This window comes from Ciona intestinalis, unplaced genomic scaffold (assembly GCF_000224145.3).
Source record: "Ciona intestinalis unplaced genomic scaffold, KH HT000052.1, whole genome shotgun sequence".
Lineage (NCBI taxonomy): Eukaryota > Metazoa > Chordata > Ascidiacea > Phlebobranchia > Cionidae > Ciona > Ciona intestinalis.
The window spans coordinates 91,419-111,267 of NW_004190374.1; the positions used below are offsets into that span (position 1 = coordinate 91,419).

The 19,849-nt window shown below is 38.8% G+C and overlaps 4 protein-coding genes across 7 annotated transcripts; all 4 read right to left on the reverse strand.

The window, feature by feature from the left end:
- Positions 1-1,218: 1,218 nt before the first annotated feature.
- LOC108950204 lies at positions 1,219-2,394 on the reverse strand. 3 transcript variants are annotated; one of them, XM_026838073.1, is made up of 3 exons: positions 2,213-2,394; positions 1,756-1,934; positions 1,219-1,391 (listed from the first exon to the last, which is right to left on the reverse strand). In XM_026838073.1, the coding sequence occupies exons 1-3, from the start codon at positions 2,269-2,271 to the stop codon at positions 1,354-1,356; spliced, it is 276 nt and encodes a 91-aa protein (XP_026693874.1). In that variant the 5' UTR covers positions 2,272-2,394; the 3' UTR covers positions 1,219-1,353. The 3 variants fall into 3 exon arrangements, with proteins under 3 accessions (XP_026693874.1, XP_018670790.1, XP_018670789.1); XM_018815245.2 differs by having other exon boundaries at positions 1,377-1,699; positions 1,750-1,934; XM_018815244.2 differs by having other exon boundaries at positions 1,377-1,934.
- Positions 2,395-3,334: 940 nt separating this feature from the next.
- LOC100183331 (glutamic acid-rich protein) lies at positions 3,335-5,928 on the reverse strand. The gene is made up of 4 exons (XM_002129527.5): positions 5,788-5,928; positions 4,947-5,379; positions 4,513-4,728; positions 3,335-3,665 (listed from the first exon to the last, which is right to left on the reverse strand). Exons 1-4 carry the CDS (start codon positions 5,844-5,846, stop codon positions 3,561-3,563), a joined length of 813 nt encoding a protein of 270 aa, XP_002129563.1. The 5' UTR covers positions 5,847-5,928; the 3' UTR covers positions 3,335-3,560.
- Positions 5,929-7,077: 1,149 nt separating this feature from the next.
- Positions 7,078-11,483, reverse strand: hox10 (protein). 2 transcript variants are annotated; one of them, NM_001032524.1, is given in 3 exon segments: positions 7,078-7,719; positions 8,114-8,247; positions 10,708-11,456. In NM_001032524.1, coding segments are annotated over 3 exon segments (1,308 nt in total). In that variant the 5' UTR covers positions 11,432-11,456; the 3' UTR covers positions 7,078-7,269.
- A 4,588-nt stretch (positions 11,484-16,071) lies between these two features.
- LOC100180982 (matrilin-2) lies at positions 16,072-19,561 on the reverse strand. The gene is made up of 9 exons (XM_002129920.3): positions 19,073-19,561; positions 18,831-19,013; positions 18,520-18,658; positions 18,176-18,295; positions 17,935-18,066; positions 17,714-17,855; positions 17,340-17,458; positions 16,845-16,967; positions 16,072-16,390 (listed from the first exon to the last, which is right to left on the reverse strand). Exons 1-9 carry the CDS (start codon positions 19,397-19,399, stop codon positions 16,254-16,256), a joined length of 1,422 nt encoding a protein of 473 aa, XP_002129956.1. The 5' UTR covers positions 19,400-19,561; the 3' UTR covers positions 16,072-16,253.
- Between the last annotated feature and the right edge of the window lie 288 nt (positions 19,562-19,849).

The window sequence follows — 19,849 nt, forward strand, 5'->3', positions numbered from 1 at the left end:
TAATGCGAGGAATGAACTGGAAGTCGCCTCGAACAAATTGCGGAATCTCAAAACAAACGATTGATGACGAAACGATTATTAGCGTGACGTCATAGAATGATGACGTAACGATGTTACCATAGTAACCTATATAGTCGTGTTCAGACACGAACTTGTAACGGTTATTGTCGGCGTGGTTAATTACGATTGAAGTATTAACCTTAAAATTGACTGTGACGTAACACTTGACACGCGAACGATTTAATTGATGACGTCACACCACATAAGTTGATGACGTTCCACATCCCCTGACCCAGATAAAGTTGTCTCACTCAACTAACTTGGGCTACGGACCAACAGCATAAACCTCATGCAACATGGCATGCCTCACTGTAGGACCTCACCCATATAGAATAGAATGTCCATATACAAAGTTGGGGTAATGGGCCAACTCTGGCCTAAATCCCAGGTCCCATGACATGCCTCACTGTAGAACCTCATCCATATAGAATAGAATGTCCATATACAATGTTGGGGTAATGGGCCAACTCTGGGTCTAAATCCCAGGTCCAATGGTGTACCTCACTGTAGGACCTCACCCATATCGAATATTGAAGTAACATACACATATCCTTTCATGTACAACTGATTATAACGAAGCTACAAAGACATCCAACCCTTAACACCTATCTCTTGTTCTATGACTGGGTCTTATTGAACCAATGATCGCATTAATACTAACGACCCCTTCCCTCGATTCCGCTACAAATTCTAGTGCAACGGTTACTGTGATGTCATAAACGACCTTTGTCGAACTCAATCAGCAAAAACGTCACAATCGCCTATGTTAGACGTCACAATCACACTTGTTTCCACACGCGCTCAACGCGAAGTTAAACAATGATTTAATCTCAGTAAGATTACGACGGTAATCCCAACACCAGCCGGCGCAAGAAATGAAAGAAAATTACTACAACGCCGTTTCGAGTTCGATGTGACGACTTGCAGTGTTGCACAACGATTTTAATTATTTTTTGTTATAAAAAATTGCACATTATATTAAATTTGTTTACCGTAAAAATAGTTTTAAAACTATTTCGTCAAAATATACACTTTGGTCAACACTGCAACACTTGGTCAACACTGCAACACTTGGTTAATTGAAACTAAGTTAATGAAAATCTGTCGCATCGATTAAACAACTTCTGCTTCGGTTCGGGTGAGATTAAAAATTCCCGATTTGATGACGTCATTAAATATTGGAATTGTTGTAAACAATGGCGATTATTCGCTTTTACGGTTGTTTTACTCGAGTATTTTAACGCCGTCGACGCGATTTCGCCTGACGTGCTAATTGTTAGATTGCCATGTTTGTTATGTCACAATTGAAACACAATGCTTGCAGTTTGTTGTTTATTCCGCTTGCTTTGTAACAAAGGGTTCTGGATATATTTAGTTCAACAACAACAGCAGATAGTAAGTTTAACTTGAGTAAAATTAGGACATTTTATATTTTGTTAAAATTTTATTATTTGATACATGTTTAGAAAACTTTAAAACGTGCATTTAATAATAACAGATGATTAATCTTTTTGTAGAAGGACTGTTCAATATTTCTTTAATTGGTTGAAGAAAATTGCGGAATCTTCGATTTGTGGCGAAATCTTCCAAAAGTCGAATCCTAAAGTTTATCCGCCATTTGGTTTCCATGGTTTCGTATCTGGAAATACAAGTTGTTGTGAAATTTTCCAACCTTACAATTTCCCCAACCCGTCGATCCTTGCTGGCCAACATAATCTGTCTCATCCTTGTTTTGTGGCGAAATGCTCCAGGAATCAAATAAATTGTGGAGTTCGTGCGGCATCTCGTCTTCATCTTCGCCCACGTTCAAACCCTCCGCGCGCAGCCTGTCCATCAACATGTTTTGCATCTCTTCCAGGTCATCTCGGATCAAACTGGGGAGGGAACAACAAGTTAAGCTTCCACACACATATATATAACACTCACTTTCACAATACCCCGCATTACCCGAAGTCCTGGAACAATTCATTTCTTTCTTTTACCCGTACCTTAACACCGAAAAAATTAATCGCGATTAACAAACAAATTAATCTCAAGACCCAGCGCTTTTGGGATGTGGACTATGTGGCGTAAATCTCAGGTCCCCATGAAATAACTCGGCGTAGGTCCTGATCCACATATAATAAGCAAAACACCCAACAGTTAGACTCACCTTCGTGCATTGGCGCACCCCACCACTGCTATCAACACAACAATAATCGCTACTTTCATTTTACTTTTCAATAAAGATCTGCAAAACACACAAGTTGCGGCAAACCTCTATAACCTAAAAACCCATCTTCGCCCATTGGCTTTAGTTTTACTTTAGAATTAGCGCTACAATTACCAACTATCCCAGTATAGGTCGCCTGGTGTGGTTTATAAGTTAATTAACAACATAGGTTTTTGATGTTTCCTGATCACTGCAGATCAGGAAACCAAACGATCTGTGATTGGAATTTGATGCGGATTTTTCTATTGCTGCCAATCGGCGGTGGTGTCGGTTTTCTGCAAATATTACAATTCAGCCAATTCACAGTTAACGAATTTTCGCATAAGTTGCAGCATGGCAGATAGTTGATTTTCTGCAAGAGTTGAAATAAAGCAAATATACACCAGACGTTTGCTGCTGTGCTTGGGGAATGGTCTCTCGCTGTAAAGAATTCAATATTACTCAACCTTGCACAAAACTGTGTATACAAAACTCATATTACCGCGCCAAAGAGATATCACATATCACCAATATATTTGACTTTAGGTTTAAACGTCTGTTTTTTAGGTTTAAATTTTGCACCTTTAAAGAAATGAACAGTGGAATTGTGTTTCTGGATAAAGCCCTTTTCTTATTTTCGTTTTAACCGCTGAGGATTCGTTTGATGATTATCTGTACAAACAATCTTATTCTTGTCGCCCTTAACGACAGCAGTCAGTCAAGTATACCGGAAGTAAAGTAAACATATCGAGTTTCGCACATAAAAAGCTGAACCGAGTGTTATTTGGTGAATTTTACGTGTTTGTGCTTGTCATTCATATTCTACATTGAATTGATCGGCCAATAGAAACGTCCGGTTCAATCACGTGGCCCTCTTGTATTTCATGACGAATGATAACAATATTTAAATGCACGAGTTGGTGCGAAGCTGCTTACTTAAACAAAGTTTCTACCGCCGTCTGGTTGACTATGGCCCGTGGTAGCGCCCTGGAGCAGGCAATTTCAACGCCGTCGACGCGATTCCGCCTGACGCGCTAATTGGTCGATTGCCATGTTTGTTACATCACAATTGAAACACAATGCTTGCAGTTCGTTGTTTATTCCGCTTGCTTTGTAACAAAGGATTCTGGATATATTTAGTTCAACAACAACAACAACAGATAGCAAGTTTAACTTGAGTAAAATTAGGACATTTCATATTTCCTTTTTATCAATTTATAGATTTTCCTGATTTTTTAATGTTAAACTGCATTTTAACTTTTAAACCGAGGATCAATATTCGGACCAAGATTAATATTCGGACCGAGGATTACTCGTTGCTTCTCATGCGTTGGAGAAGATCTCGAAGTTTCTTCACCATCTCGTCTTCGTTGGAAGCTTTTTGTGATTTATCAGCTGTGACCTTTGGTTCAACCTGGCAAGGTAAGGGGCTTATTGTGACGTCATAAGGGTATGTTATTTTATATTATATTACAATTTTGAGTTTACGTAAGATTTCGCTGCCTGGTAATAGGCGTACTATAAGTTTGATTGGTATTTGTGGTAATGAGTATCTTGAGAATCGACGTTTCGACGTGGAAGTGGTCTTAACTAATGCGTAAATTAGTATGTTGTAATTTTTTTCTTCTTTTTTTTCTTCTGTGTGGGAGTGGATGGTTAAGATATCTTGTGGTTAAAGCATAGTGGTGGTGATTATGTAAATATCAAGAATAACTGCAGAGGCATATACAGATAGATTCTTGCATAAAACTGGCTTAGAAAACAGGTGTAAAGAGTTAGCCATATGCCAAGCTGTAATAGACCCTCATACCTAATAGTTAAGGGCTAGATATTACAGCTTTACTACATTTACATATACACAGTTAGTATGTTGTACTTGTGTGAAGGCGTCTCACGCCAACTACGAATGCAAATACGCCGCGTGGTCATGTCTTTATATAATTGCATCCGCATGGTGGCGCTCATAAGTTACTTTACAGCGCCGTATTTAGTCGAGAAAGTCGTACGCTACGTTTTATGAGTGGCTTAGTTCTAAACTTGGTTAAAAGTGACTCATACCATCAATAAACATCACCCTATGACCACACTCATACGGTGTATAAAACTTATCAGGACTTAGACGTACATGAAATAAACGTTAAATCTATTCTATATTGATAAGGTCCTACAATGTGGCATTCCATATAACAAGGAAATTAGACCAGAGTTGCACATTAGCCCAAACCTTACTTAAATACATGTTAACATAGAAATGTAATAACCTGGGCGTCGGCTTTTGGTTTCACAGCGGTGACGTCATTCTCCTTCTTCTCTGCTGTCTCATCTTTCTTCGTTTCTTCTTCCTCATCCTCTTCATCTTCATCCTCTTGTGGCTCCTCCTCCTCAACATGGTCATCCTGATCATGGTCTCTCGTATTCTCATCTTCTTCTTCTTCTTCTTCGTCTTCATCTTCGTCCTCCATTTGTTGCATGCGTTCCTGAGGAAATTGAACCAAGGTTTTAATACGAATGTTTTCAATCCATCTTTATTGGTGTCAGTTTATGAAACCGAAACGTTTGAAATTAAGACAATTCCTTAAACGGGCTGTTATGTTCGTCAAATCTGTGTTTAAAACTTTATGTCTATAAATTTATCGGTTAATATTATTTTTTTAAGTTTACGCCGTTTTCCAAATGTATGACGTCACAAACTCACCATCATTCTGTCTTTCATCATTCTCTCGAACATTTCCTCGTCATTAAACATCGTGTGGTGGTCTTCCTTCTGTGACGTCACATCCGCTTCCACCTTCGATGCAGCCGCTTGTTTCGGTGTGTCTGATGGTGCCACGTCCTTTGTTTCGGCATCACTGGCCGCTGCTGGTTTGACATCACTGGCCGCCACTGGTTTGGCATCACTGACAATTTTTGGTTTGGCATCACTGGCAATTTTTGGCTCGGCATCACTGGCAACTTTTGGTTTGGCATCACTGGCGACTTCTGAACTGGCATCATTGGCTTGCATGCTGCTGAAAAAATCCTGAAGTTCGTGCGGCATCTCGTCTTCATCTTCGCCCACGTTCAAACCCTCCGCGCGCAACCTGTCCATCAACATGTCTTGCATCTCTTCCAAGTCATCTCGGATCAAACTGGGGGGGGGGACAACAAGTTAATTACAATACATCCAGTAATGCCCACACGCCACACCTTAACACCATAAACCCCACATTTCCAAACCCAACCTGATGCGCGCGCGTGTTTAACACGACTTTCAAACTATTCTCGATGACCACCCAAAAACGCTTATATACCAAGCCGTGTTTTGCAGTGGGACGTCACCCATATAGAATATATTAACATTTGACATAAGTTTAAATTATTTCTTCGAATACGATTGCGAAGAACAAAGAGAATGGAGAGTCGTTAAAACACCCATTAGGTAAAAACTAATTAGGATAAATGTAAGATAAATAGCGTAGCTGCTAAACCTACAGTAAAATATAATTTAACGAATCGTATTTAATTAAAACAAACAAAACCCCAACAGTTAGACTCACCTTCGTGCATTGGCGCACCCCACCACTGCTATCAACACAACAATAATCGCTACTTTCATTTTACTTTTCAATAAAGATCTGCAAAATACACAAGTTACAGCAAACCTCTATAACCTAAAAACCTTTCATCTCTCCCCATTAACGTAAGTTTCGGTTTTATACTGGCTATGTGACGTCATACCGGCATACGTGTCCTCTCAGAACTAGTGATGTCACTTCTAGAAGTCTTGTGACTTAACTAAGCTGGCGTTACTAACTTCGCTTATCACTGCTGTGCAGCTTAAATGTTGATTGGCAGCATATGTTGCTGCTGGTGATGCGGTATCTGCCAACGTGGAGCCGGAAACTATTGAGTGGCGGTGGAACTTTGAAACGGATGTCGCTATTATTGTGTTTGTTGGAAGTTTCGAATCTTCGCGCTGATCATAATGGATCTAATGTACAATGGACGCATTGTGTGGTATATAGGGAAGGGTGTATTGCAATTTGAGCTATAATATTACTCAACCTTGCACAAAACTGCCTGTTACCAAACTCATATTACCGCTCACATATTCTATACCTCTTTCTTCGAATACGATAGCGAAGATCAAATAATGAAAACAACATAGAAAAGTGAATTAGCAGCCAAACCATTGTCGGTAAAACACGCTGCAGGGAAAACTGTTAAGAAAATGTGGCGGATAAAAGTGTGGCCCCTAACCGAATACCACACTGTGTCAGGAAAACCGTTTGCAATGAACATATTGATGCTTGTTCCGCGAAACTTTCACTAATTATCCATAATTGTAAAACGTTTTAAAGTTTAATGTGCGAATTCAGGTTTGCCGTCAGTTTAAAAACGGCGGATTTCTGGTTTAATAATCGCGCAATCACCCGCATTGAGTATATTAGGTGAGGGTATTTATTTGACGCTTTTACCCAATTAGTATTTTTCCGTATCGTGTTTTAACGGTAGTGCTTTTTAACACCACCTCTTCGTAGTTTATTATATTTATTCTTTGCAACCTACCCGTAAAATACCACGGAAGATAAATAGTTTTGTTAGGTTTAAAAATAAATCCAGGAATTTCTGAATTGACTCAACCCCTCACTTCCCCCACCCACACATACGTCACAATGCTTATTATCTTAAACCGATGCACGGTGTGACGTCACTATGCAGTTTGTTATTGTTCAATTCAGATAAGCAAAACCTTCTCGAACCTTCGGTTGTAACGTAATAATTCAACGAAACAAGTCGCCATACATCCGGTTCGACAATGACGATTGTTAAATATAAACAAACGCGAGGTTTCAACAAAGTTTTATTGAAAATGCGAAAAACAAAATCATTACATCATAATAGCCACACAATGCAGCATTCACACGTCACACAATACGAAACGATTCTATGTTTTGTCATAAAAGATTCTTGATGACGTAACTTGCTCATCGATGCGTTGTATGACATCACAATAACTTATATTAACAATTACGACGTCAGTTGTACATACAACCCAGAGGTAACGTTGGGTTGGTTGGATCACGGGTCGGCACTTGGTAAGGATGATGCCAGTTTGTGAAAAAATCCGCTGCTGCCACCATCTGGTTAACTGTGGCCCCGTGGTGGCGCGCTGGAGCCGGTAAAGCTGACGTTGCAGGGTAGCCGTAATGTTGGCTTATGTCAGGCACCATTGGTGGTTGGTTGTTGAAAGGGTGATGGTTTAAATGCCCGATACCCGCCGCTGCTAACGCTGCTGCTGTGCTGGAGTATGCATGCATACCAGGGTGGGGAACTCCCGGGTGGGTCATTCCCTGATGGTGGATCCCCGACATTGGATGGTGATCGTCCCGTTGTCTCTCCTCCCTTCTTTCTTTCTTCCATTTCATTCTTCGGTTTTGAAACCAAATCTTCACTTGACGGTCGGTAAGTTTCACTGACTTTGCAACCTAGATGTCACGTGGTTTGTTAATTTAAATCAACCGATTATAACCCATGTTAACATGGTGCCTTTTAAAATCATTATATCAATGGGTATTAAGACAACGATGGCTCGGATCTCAGGCACGTCCGTCGTAAGACGTCACCCATATATAATAGGATAGAATGTACCAACAAGAGATATATTATAACCTATGTTTCCACTGTCATACAGCGATACTTAATCAAGTATTTGTGCTATTGAAATATTTGTTTGGTTAAAGTAAACCCCATGTTTATAAATACTAGAAAAACAATTTCAAACTTATAATCTAGCTACAACAATAGCAGCCGAAAAATACTAATTCACAAAAATAAAATTTACAATTTGTTTGTTTCGTCATAAAACTTATGTTACGTCACCTCTAGTCTTCTCTCCCGCGATAAATATTGATTGTAATGAAATTCTTTCTCAAGTTCCAGAAGTTGATATTTTGTGTACGGCACTCGTTTCTTGCGCCCACTAGCGGTTAGCCAATGTTTCGTTGGGTCAGCTTCTGAAATAATTAAAATTATTAAACACCTAACCCACTGCTTTAACCGATAAAATAACCTAAAAAATAAGGGCTATTTCTAACGTATTAAGGCTAGTGGTTTGTTCACCATTTTGCAACAATCGGCCTCTCTAACAGACAAGCGCATGAGCCGAGGTCTGAATGTGGCCGCGGGGAAAGTTTCGACACATTATAAACTATCCCACTATTACTCAAGTTATAAAACTGTGATAAATTCTCATACAGTCTGATTGGCGGATGCGACGAACGTAATGATTGATAAGCACTTCATAATTTAATATTTTTCTTTTAAAAAGCTGCAGTTTTTCTCTTCTTAACTTCTTTACTTCTTTACAAACAATATTGCAAGTCCAATGGATCTTTACTGCGTTATTTTGCGCAACAACTTTTCAATATTCAAGCCTTTATTAGGATGGGCCAAGATGTCAAATCGTTCGTTTGCAAAAATACTCGTCAGAATCGCTTAATTATAATAATAATATAACTGCCAGCGACAACTTATGTTTCGTATAAGGTTTTGTATTATGTTTTAAAACCGTATCCCGCGCTTAAGCGAATGTTTAAGATTTAGTTGAGTAACGTCTATTGTCGCCGCCATATTGTTACTCGCTCAATCGATTTTATTGTGCGTCGCGTCGATATTATTACGTCACAATTTGAAAAGCTATAACCACCTATACGTAACTTAGGTGCTTATGACGTTACAATACGTAGAAAACAATACACGGCTGTTACAATTAGATGTATTTACTCCCTGGCAGGCAAGTTCATGATAAAATATCTCGTGACGTGACCTGGGTTTACTGCAGGTCATTCAGTCGTAAAGTGACCTATAATAACCCCGATAGAAGGCTAAGTGCACTTGAACCTGACCCATTGTTCGTCATAAATAACTTTGTGACGACACAATCATAAACTTCTGTGAGGGAACAGTAGTATTTATGACGTATGAATTAGAAGCAATGCCTTGAAAGGTGGCATCACTCAGCTACTGCGGAGGCTATTTTTAAACTTATTGTTTGGTAAAAAAAATGTTCCCGTGTTAGGTGTTTCCCCCGTGAGACCTAAATCCGCACCTGTAGCTTGGGAGTTTAATCGGTTTATTGCCCCAAATCGAAGTCGCGAAGTCCGCGAAGCAATAAAAACTTTACGGCGTCCTACTCGCCATAAGAAACTGTTGATTTTGTTTGTTTATAGTTGGAACCATTACCCTAATAAACATTTAAACCGAACCACTTTGAGCAACTCGTAAATTTCATTAAATAGCAAGCGTACCTTGAACGACATTGTATACAATACTGACATAGTAGGCTGGGGTAAGATGGAACATGTTTTCATTCTGTTTTACCGTACCATTTGATAGTATACAAAAAAATACAAAATGTATAACCGTTTTATTATGATTCTAAAATAGCAATGTTAATTGTTTAAACACAATTGGGAAATATGGGATATTATGCGCTGCAATATCCCATCTTTCCCACAAAACAAAAATCGCTGAATATCGTAGATTTGTGTGAACATTTAATTTATTAGCAAAACGACAATCTAATGGTGTATAGTATTAGTTAAAAAGCTTGGCTGGTAAACCAACATGAAGCAAATGGTTGCAATTTTAAACAAAAAGGCTTTCCTTTTCAGCCGAATCTGTCAAATTATTACCAATTTGTTGCCAATTTTTAGACTACCGCCCAAAACAATGAATTAGTGTTTTACACATGGCTCATGCAATGTGTGTTCTATGAATATTGTTTTGTGGTATAACAAAGCCAGAATAAAATATCTTTTTTAATTTTTACTTTTTAAATTTAACTTTTTGTCACGCGTGGTTTGTGGTCGAACAATGACGCTTTGTTACGTCACAAACAAATATTACTACGCCAAAAAAATCGTAATTTAGATTTCAAATAGTATTCGCTGTAACGAAATTAGTGAAACAGCTTCCGCCATATTGTGACGTCAATATAACATTCATGTCGTCATAATAGTTCTTTGTTTAGTCACTGTATCCAATATATAAATGCCTTTAGTTTTCTTCGCCATTATTATATTGAACCCGTGTTGTTCTGTTTTAATGGTTTAGGTTTTATAGTGTTGCATGTAAGGGGACCTGCGATTTTGGCGATAAAGTTTCTCACTCTAGTTCACACATTTTCTTTAAAATATAACAAGCCTATTCCATTAGTCTTCTTTGGGGTGAAAGTTGCTAATGGTTTAAATCGTGTTGCTTTTATTGCTTGTAAAAGTTGTAGTTCATATAGTAAAAAGTTACTTGTTTTTCCTTCGTTTAAACCAATTTTAAGCAAAATCAACTCGTTTACACAAAGTCTTGTAAAAATTAGAAAGATAAATCATTGCTGTTCTTGCAAAACTTTAAACGAAATTAAATTAAGGAAAAAAATCAAATATTTTATTTTTCAAATCCTAATATTTAAACCGAACCTTCCCCCGCGTCTTCCGTTTCTTCCTTAGTGGTCACGTGACTTGGTGAATCCTCAACAAACGTCGATGACGTCTTCGTGACGTCGTTTCCGCTATATGCCGCGGTTGAATAATCATCGGATCTATTTTCCCTCCCCGTCCATTCATCCGCGGGTGGGGTAGAGGTTTTGATTTGGGGTAATCCCGGGAATGGGGGTAATGTGACCCCCCCGCTACCCCTCCCCTCCTCGTTGTAAAACGCCGCTTCGCGATCGATGTTGGATATGACGTCATGTTTGCCATTGTTATCTTTCTCTGACGTCATTTTCTCAATGTTCGATTTCAAAGGGGTCAATTGGGGTTCAGTATCGATTCCGGGGAAGTTTGTAGCAGGGGATCCCCCGTTGTAATACTTGGTGTCGTTGCTGGTTGGGGGGGATGCCCTGAAACCAGTGAACCGTGACCCCAGTTCCTGGTGTTGGGAAATTCCCCCGTATTGATACTCGGGGTGAATTTTTGAACCAACCAGAGAAGGGGGTCGTTTTGTTTCCAACCCAGGTGATTCCCCGCCACCCCTGTACCCAATATAGTGGGGTGGGGCTTGGGGGTTAGGGGGAAACACCCCGGTGTGTGGGTTCCTTAATTGAGGGGGTTGGAACCCATTGTTGACGGTGAATGGAGCATTGTAACCGAACAATGGATCGTGTTTGTCGCTTTCCTTCGAAGTTTGAGGTTGAATATCCATTGTTTTAAATAATTGGCAAATTAACCAAAGTCTGCGGAAACAAAAGTAATTTTTAAAGTTCTCGACTTTTTGTAGTTGCTCTGGGAATAAAACGTTTCTTTGAGAAAAATACTTTGGATCATGCAGCAAATTTCAAAACTGGGGTAAAAATATTGGATATATACATTAGGGTGGGAGAAGATGGGACACAATTATAAAACTGTATCCTTACGACTCCCATAGGCCGTTGGTAATCGTTGAAATATGATCACGTTATTTAGATATTATGTGCTAAATGTGTTCCATCTTCCACCACCCCACTATATATATTTTTTATTCTGTACTATAGATATGATAAACGAAAACAGCGTTTTTCGAAACGATTGCGCAAATACGGGTATAATCATTTTTATCCGTCGTCCATATTGGTTTTCTAATCATAAAAATTAAAATTCTATATTTTAGAATTTTGTTTTAAAATCCACTTAAAAACTTTCTCGTCTTCGCCTACGTCATAATATTAAAATTCTAAAACACGGTCTTTATATTATGACGTAACAATACAATCACAATCTTCGTAAACTATATCTGTTTATCACGTCACAATATATTTTAACACAACTCATAAACCCTCCCCCCTCAACGCGAAGTGTTCAACATTAATTTCAATCTCGCGACTTCGAAACCGCGTCGCCTTTTTCTTAAACTTTAACGTCACAATGGTGATATATACGCAACAAGCAAGGCTATTGTTGAATGGACGAATGCATGAAATGCAACCGACAAACGCTGTTTTTATTGTTTAATACAGAATTAAACTTTGTTATTTGCAACAAAGCATTAAGGCGATCACAATTAAAATGCTCCTGCATTAAATTTTCTATTTTAATTATTTGTTCTTTTTTTATAAAAACTTAATTTAAACGTGGTCAGGATTTGAATGCAATATACACAAGGTTTCTGCTCTTTCGTTTTAAAGTTTTGTATAAAAAATAACATTGTATTATTTAACATTGTATCTTGTCGGTTGCTTCTCTTTAATTATTTAATGCAGAATTCCACCCCAACTGAGGTTGTTGTTGCTGTTGGCAATTTAATTATAATGTTTAAACATAATTTGTAATATTCCCCATAAGATTATGAAGTATCTATAAAAAGGCGTCAAGACATTCGCATTTTAAACAAACTTGCTGAAATTATTTTACCTAAAACTGAATTCATTTTTAAAAAGAAATTATAATTACAGTAGGATGGGGGAAGATGGGACACCTTTAGCACATAATATCCAAATATCCTGATCGTGTTTTATACAATTAACAATGGTCTATGGGAGTCGTGAGGATACGGTTTTATAATTCTTTGAATGTCCTTTGTTTACTAACAAGTGGGACGAGGTAATAAAATGAAAAGGTGTCCCATCTTTCCCCACCCTACTCTATATTAACAATTTCACGTAAACATATATTTGATATAAAAAATCAACTGATTAAAATAACAAACAAAGTACTTTAATGCGTGTGAATGCATGCATTGTGACGTAATAATAAGAATATGTTTTTCGCTAAAGCTGTAGCGTTTATTACGTAATAATTAGCAACATATGGGGCAATAAACATCTTATAAAAAGATTTACGGCAGAGCCTTCAGGGCAACACTGGCTGCGTAATAAAGGTTAACTATGACGTAACAGAAGATTTATTCTTATATCCACTTTTGGTTTGTTACGTTTGATATTTCAATTGTTCTGCCATAAACGTATAATAAAGGCGATTGTCTGATTAAATATAGTTTTCATGGAGAACCGGCATCGCCGTAAAAACCTCAATAAAATTCCATCGTCAAACATTAGGTTTTATATTTCCAATAAAATTTAACGGGTGAAACCTAAGATATGCGGAATATAGTTCAGTGTGTGTGGCTGTTACAGTGGGCGGGAGGAGGTTTAATGCAGGCGGGCATCGAAAGTCACCAAGGCGGTTTTAAATATATTAATGTTAATTTACATAATGCAACCTATTTTTTCCGTTAAGGTATTATAATTTTATTAGTTCTTTGAATACGATAGCGAAGACCAAATTATTAAAACAACGTAGAGAAAAATTAGCAACAAAACGACAGTCATTAAAACACGCTACGGATAAAACGGAATTTAGGATTTCGTTTTGTATTTTAACTTTAAAATACCCTAAGTTGCGGCTTACTTAACTATCTCATGAACGTGGGTTCTAGTATTTTATTCTTGCTAATCTAAATCTGCTTAAAAATCTAACTATTTTCCTTTGTCTCAGATTTAGTATTCGACAACTAATGATTGTACACTTGGTAGGCGGGTTGTTCATAATAAAGCCGATCATTCATTACACGTTAATGGCCATTGTTTGGTGTAAAGAGTATATCGTGATCCGAAAACAAATGAACACAGGGTCGTAAAAGCTGCTCATAAAACGAATTCCAGGTTGACTGACATTAGATTGATTGAATGTTTGCACGTCGTTTCAACCGGTGTGAGTTTAACCCGTTGTAACTTTTAAGGGGCTGATGTGTCATGGGATCTTAGGAATTACTCTACTGGTAAAAATGTTCATTGTATTGCAACAATGTTTCGTGTACCATCTAGCGAGACACCATAAAATTATGATATAGTAAACGCATGCGAGAAAAAAGGAAAATATAGAAAATGTATCCTTAACATGTATGGTGTCTCATTGCATGGCAGACGAAACGTTGCTGGAATAAAATAAATATTTTTACCAGAAAAGTTATTTCTATTATTACAGTTTCTCTTGTAGCAACAGCAGCAAAATAACTGTGATATGTTCTGTGAATCTGGCCCCGATCTAGCACTCATATTGTTGGATTCTCGTTGCATCATTACATAATACACTATGTTGTACTAAATAAATACGCAGCATAAATAGTCCAACTAATTGTGTACTAGTTATAGTAGGGTGGGAGGAGATGAGAAACATTTTCATTCCTATTTTCTGGTCCCATTTGGTGGCTAACAAAGAACATTCAAAGAATTATAAAACCGTATCCTCACGACTTCCATAGACCGTTGTTAATTGTTCCCCCACGATAATTTGGGTATTATGTGCTAAAGGTGTCCCGTATTTCCCCATCTAACTATATAGTTTTTACGATAACTAGCATCGGCAGTCTGTACAATAGAAACAAATAATAATACAATTAAACTACAGGTTTTAATCATATATGCGTAAATTAAACGCCACCGCGCCAACCGTTGTGTTCTTAACCAGCCGAGAGTTTATTGCCTCCGCCGATTATATTTGCTGAAAAATTTCGATTCACAAAAACGAAAGTGCCTTTGTTGGCAAGGCAACATAATATTGTCACGTGGTTTGATTGGTTCAGTAATGACGTCATTACAATGTGAGTAACCGCTCGAACCGTTGTGAGAATACCTTGGGATCGGAAACGTAGCAAATGTATATAAGAGGTCCCACGAATGGCGCTCGGGTCCAGAGCGGATAAATTCGGGTTAATAAACGACAAGTTGGGACGGGAGGCAGCAAATCAACGCTCGATACATGTCCGTGTTTCTATGAGTGCGGGATATAATTTACGTGGCGGGTGGAGGGTAAACATTAGAGTACCAGCGACGATGAGGGCTTTGTGTAAACTTTGTTGGCGCCAACACGCGCCGCCATTTTGTTGGTGATGTTACAATTGGTATTGTGATGTCATATTACGTGTTTATGTTAATATGAATGTAATGAAGAAAAAAGTTGATTGTTTTGTAAGTGATTAAACAATGGTTGTTATTCACTAGCATTGTTTGATGCATGGTCGTTATGACGTCACGATTACTTCCGATTCATCGAAGTCGTTAACAATAAAACGATCGCAAATTCTTTGTGGATAAACAATGGCGTAAAATGGCGGGCAGTTTATAGAATAGGAAAAAAATCAAACAGCTTTAAAAAAGGTTAAATATTTATAATGACGTCACTAATGACGTAGGTAGTCACGTGACAAAAGTCTTGAACAATGTTTATTGTCCAGAAATTAATCAAATCTTTTCTTGACCTTTCGATGAACCCGGTGGTCGGGTAGTTCCCGATGACGCAGGTATGACGTCATAATGTTTTAATATTAGTTAGGTATGATGTCACAATCTAATCCGTTTGTTACGTGTATATACCTCATTGTCACAATTTCATGCGATTGTTACGTAACACCATTTTAAGTTTCTAGAATTATAATATTCGTGAACTGTGGCGGCGAGTGGGGGGTGTGACGTCATAATCAGTGATTGAAGCGTGCCGATTGTCCATATCGCGACTCCCGCTTCGTGCTCGTGTGTTATGTCATAGACGAACAATGGACCGCGGTGATGAATTAGCAATTCCAATTTGTTACGTCATAATCACCAATAATGACCGACATTGGTGACACGAAACCAATCAGCGATCGCGTGCGCTAACTGTGACGTCACTATAGTGGTGAACATTACTATGATGTCACAGAGACGATTGTATTTATTATTGTGATGTCATTGAAGAGTTATTCAAACATTAATGGCGTGTGGGGTAATTGTCTCCAAGTTTTGTTTTAAATCATCTCTTTGACCACCCACCATTCACCCTTGATCCCTGACCGTTCACCCTTGATCTTTGACCCCAAGTTAACACACAAAGTAGAATGACCGTCTATTATTTATTCCAAACGAGGTACAATTCATTTATGACGTATATTAAAAACCGATTTTGTTTGTAAAGAAAGAAAAATGTGGGGTGGAATATAGTGAAATGGCGACATCATACGGCAGTGAATTTTATTTGGAAGTTTGCAAAGTTAATGAAACGTAACACGATACAAGTTAGTCTTGTCCTTGCCGGCAAGTGAAGCCATCGCCGTTCAAGATCATGTTCTCTGGGCAAGAACATTCGTATCCGGACACCAAGTTTGTGCAGTTGTGTGAGCATTCACCGTTGTTGATCATACATTCATTGATGTCTGGGGAAGATGGTTGTTTATAGATGAGTAATTTGTAAGTAGGGGTGTTTGTGGCTTTTTTAATATAGTAACATTGTTGGTTCAAATATTTATGGTAATATAGGTGGTATGGGAATAACCGGTTGTTTGGTCCGGCGCCGTGGCTTAGCGGTTCAGGCGACTGCATCGAAACCCGGTTCGATGCTCGACGGCGGTACTAGCCCTGATCGGCGTATGTGTCTTTGGGCAAGACGCTTAACGGCAATTGCTCGTCGCGGCACCGCTCGCAAGAACGACTTAAATCCTCGACAAGAACCTTACCCATGTTTTAGTATAAAAAGAAAAAACGTTCCTTATGTATGGGTATTGTCTTGTGGCACGTCTGAGTGCTTGGAGTAATATTGGGGTTGGAACATATGGGTTGGCTCATACGTTGATGCGAGTAACCAGGAATAACCATCTAATCATGACTTACCATCACAAGTGTGAAGATCAGCGTTAAGTTCCAAACCTTGTCCGCATTCGCATCTGTAACCATCAAGTGTGTTGACGCATGTTTGTTGGCATCCACCGTTGGCATCTTGGCATTCATCGACGTCTGTGAGGTTGGATATAGATTGTTAGAATTGGGTGGTTGTAAAGGTTTGATCATACACAGATATGTTTTGTTTCAGTGGTAAATATAGCAGTGATTTATTAGACATTGGCGACCATAGACGTGGTAGAAATAGCTGGCGAAATTGTATTAGTGTAGAGCTAAAGAGCTGAATTATTTGGCTGTATAATAACGTATACCAATCTTCAAACAAAATAATAGGGTATAACGCTGGTAACATTGTTAAATTACACGAATTATATTGAAAGCTGGCAACCTTAAATTCAGGAAAAATAGTTGACAAAATTATACAAGCCACAACACATTGGAAAGTTTGTACTCATTTTAACGACATTTTAACGGTATAGGACTTACTGCATGTAAGTTGATCTTCAATGAGTGTCATTCCTGATGGGCAGAAACACATATAGCTTCCGATGGTGTTGGTGCAGTTATGCGAGCAACCGCCCATATCAGGGTCGGAGCATTCATCACTAATGGAAGGAATAATTACTTGGAGACTTAACTAGGCGTGTAGAGGATCAACTGGTTATAAGGTATCCTAGCTTATTTTGAAAGGGTTGGGTCTTACACGTGGCACTCAACAAAATAAGATTTAAAAAGGTAAATACTGTGTTACTATTCTAGGTGTTTAATACGGAGAACATTAATTGGAAAAGTGCTAAAATAAGAATCTTAAAAGCATGTTGGTTAAACGTGGACAAGAAACATAGTTTACGTTTACTCACCGTTCGCAAATGGATCCATCAATAAGAACGAAATCATCTGGCTCATCTGGGCAAACGCATTCGAAGGTTCCTGGAAGGTTGACGCAAACAGCGGGGTTTGCGCATCCACCGCCGTTCTCGCTGTTGGCGCATTCGTCAACGTCTGTGGAAAGTTAAGTTTAATGCGGGTAGAAGCGGTGCGTGTGCGTTTTGCGTGTGACGTTAAGTGTGAGTCTTGATACCTGTGCAATTGTGACCATCAGCTTCTAAAATGTATCCATCATCGCATGAACAAGTGTATGAACCACCGACAATGTTGTGGCAGTTTTGGTCGCATACGAATGGGGCAACCAAAGCTGCGCAACTGTCGACCTCTGGGGAACAAATAATCGTTTATATTTCAAGATTCCTACAGTATTACTCAACTATCGAACAGTCACAGCCCATCGTCGTATTCTAAACTTGATTGTGGTGAATACTTACCGCAAGTCTGCATGTTTGGTCCGAGCAGCATACCCGCCGGGCAAGCACATTCATATCCTGGTGAAAGATCAACACACTGGTGGCTGCAACCTCCGTTCTCATCGACACATTCATTGATATCTGGAAGTTATTTCATGTTAAACACAAGTGTTATGTTGGGTGTGGTGTTTAGGTGTTATTGCCCTGATAAATGCGATTTGTATTCAAATTAGTTCAACGGGAAGTTCCAAAGACAATGGGTTGTTGATAAACACTTCGCTGCTTTACACGCGGTGTATTCGTTATCAACAATTTTAAGCTGATTAAGTTAAACAGGAAGCGGCTTGGATTTGAATATAACTTACCGCATGTAACGCCATCGGCAACTAGAGTCTGTCCTTCAGGACAAGAACAATAGAAAGATCCGATAGTGTTGGTACAACCGTGGCTGCAACCACCGTTGTTAACGCTGCATTCATCGACGTCGACTGTTCTCCAGGCCGACTGTGATAATAAACACTTTATTAATGATTTGTTACGTCACATTTGTAATGTCGGTTATAACTGGTTACGTCACGATTGAAGAGTTTCTTATTAATTGTTACGTCATTAATAAACTTTGTTTCACGCTATTCTCGGAAAGTAAACAATGAACATATGACGTAATAATGCTTACACCGGGAATGTAACCAGGTTGAAATTCAGTTCCGGTTGTACAGCTACAAGATGTGGGGATGGTTATATAAAACAAACGGTTTGCTCCGCCGAAGCAATAGGGATTGAAAACTCTCAATGTTCGCGTCGTCTGCGCAGTACAAGCTGAGTGTTTACTTTGGATCAAATTGTGGTAGGAAGGGACCTGTAAAAAGAGAAGCACGTTAATAAATTGTTTTAAATCAGGGTTGACGATCAACTTACTTGGTATGACTCGCAGTACCCCTCGCATTTCGGCACAAGGGCGTAAACTGATCTAAAGCAACCCCTTCTTTCTGGAAAGCGATATCTGTGGTTTCGTCCTGTCAACAAACAAGTGTTGCATGCTGTGGCTCTGTTTGGTATCGCCGATTTCCTGACGGTTTCTGGTTGAAACGATCGCCGAGGTCGGATATTTCTTCCGATCGAGCTGGTGGTCCGCTTGGCAAGTTTGTGAATAAACGATTTCGAATTAATATTTGTGGAAGCCTCTACAAATATAGCTGCGACTGAAACACACAAGAACATTCGCAAAACTGCGACGCTGTTCATTTTTCACTTTTGCTACACACCACGCAAATCGCCGATTGATCTTCTTGATTGTTCGAGAATAAGTTTGCTATTTGCATCAACGTTATCAATTCGTGAAAAACTCTGTTACTTCGCTGATGAGATTTTGTTAAATCGCGCTCAGCCTTGTTGCTTTGCTACCTCGAGAATGGTCTGATAGCTGGATCGCTCTGTTCGTGCGCTTATATATCGTACTGGGTCAATGCCGCACTTAACACGTTTTCTTGGTAAACCCAGAAGTAAAGCTTGTGGTAAGGCTAAATGCAAATGTCGTTTAATCCACGGCGACTGCGGAAAAAGTATATCAAGGAGATGGTACCGCAAGTACCATTTAAACGTAGCTGTGGTTTTGAATATGAACACGACGTTGATATTGGTGCTCGAAAATTTGAATAACAACTTTCGAACGACTGTAAATTTTGTTTGAATGTA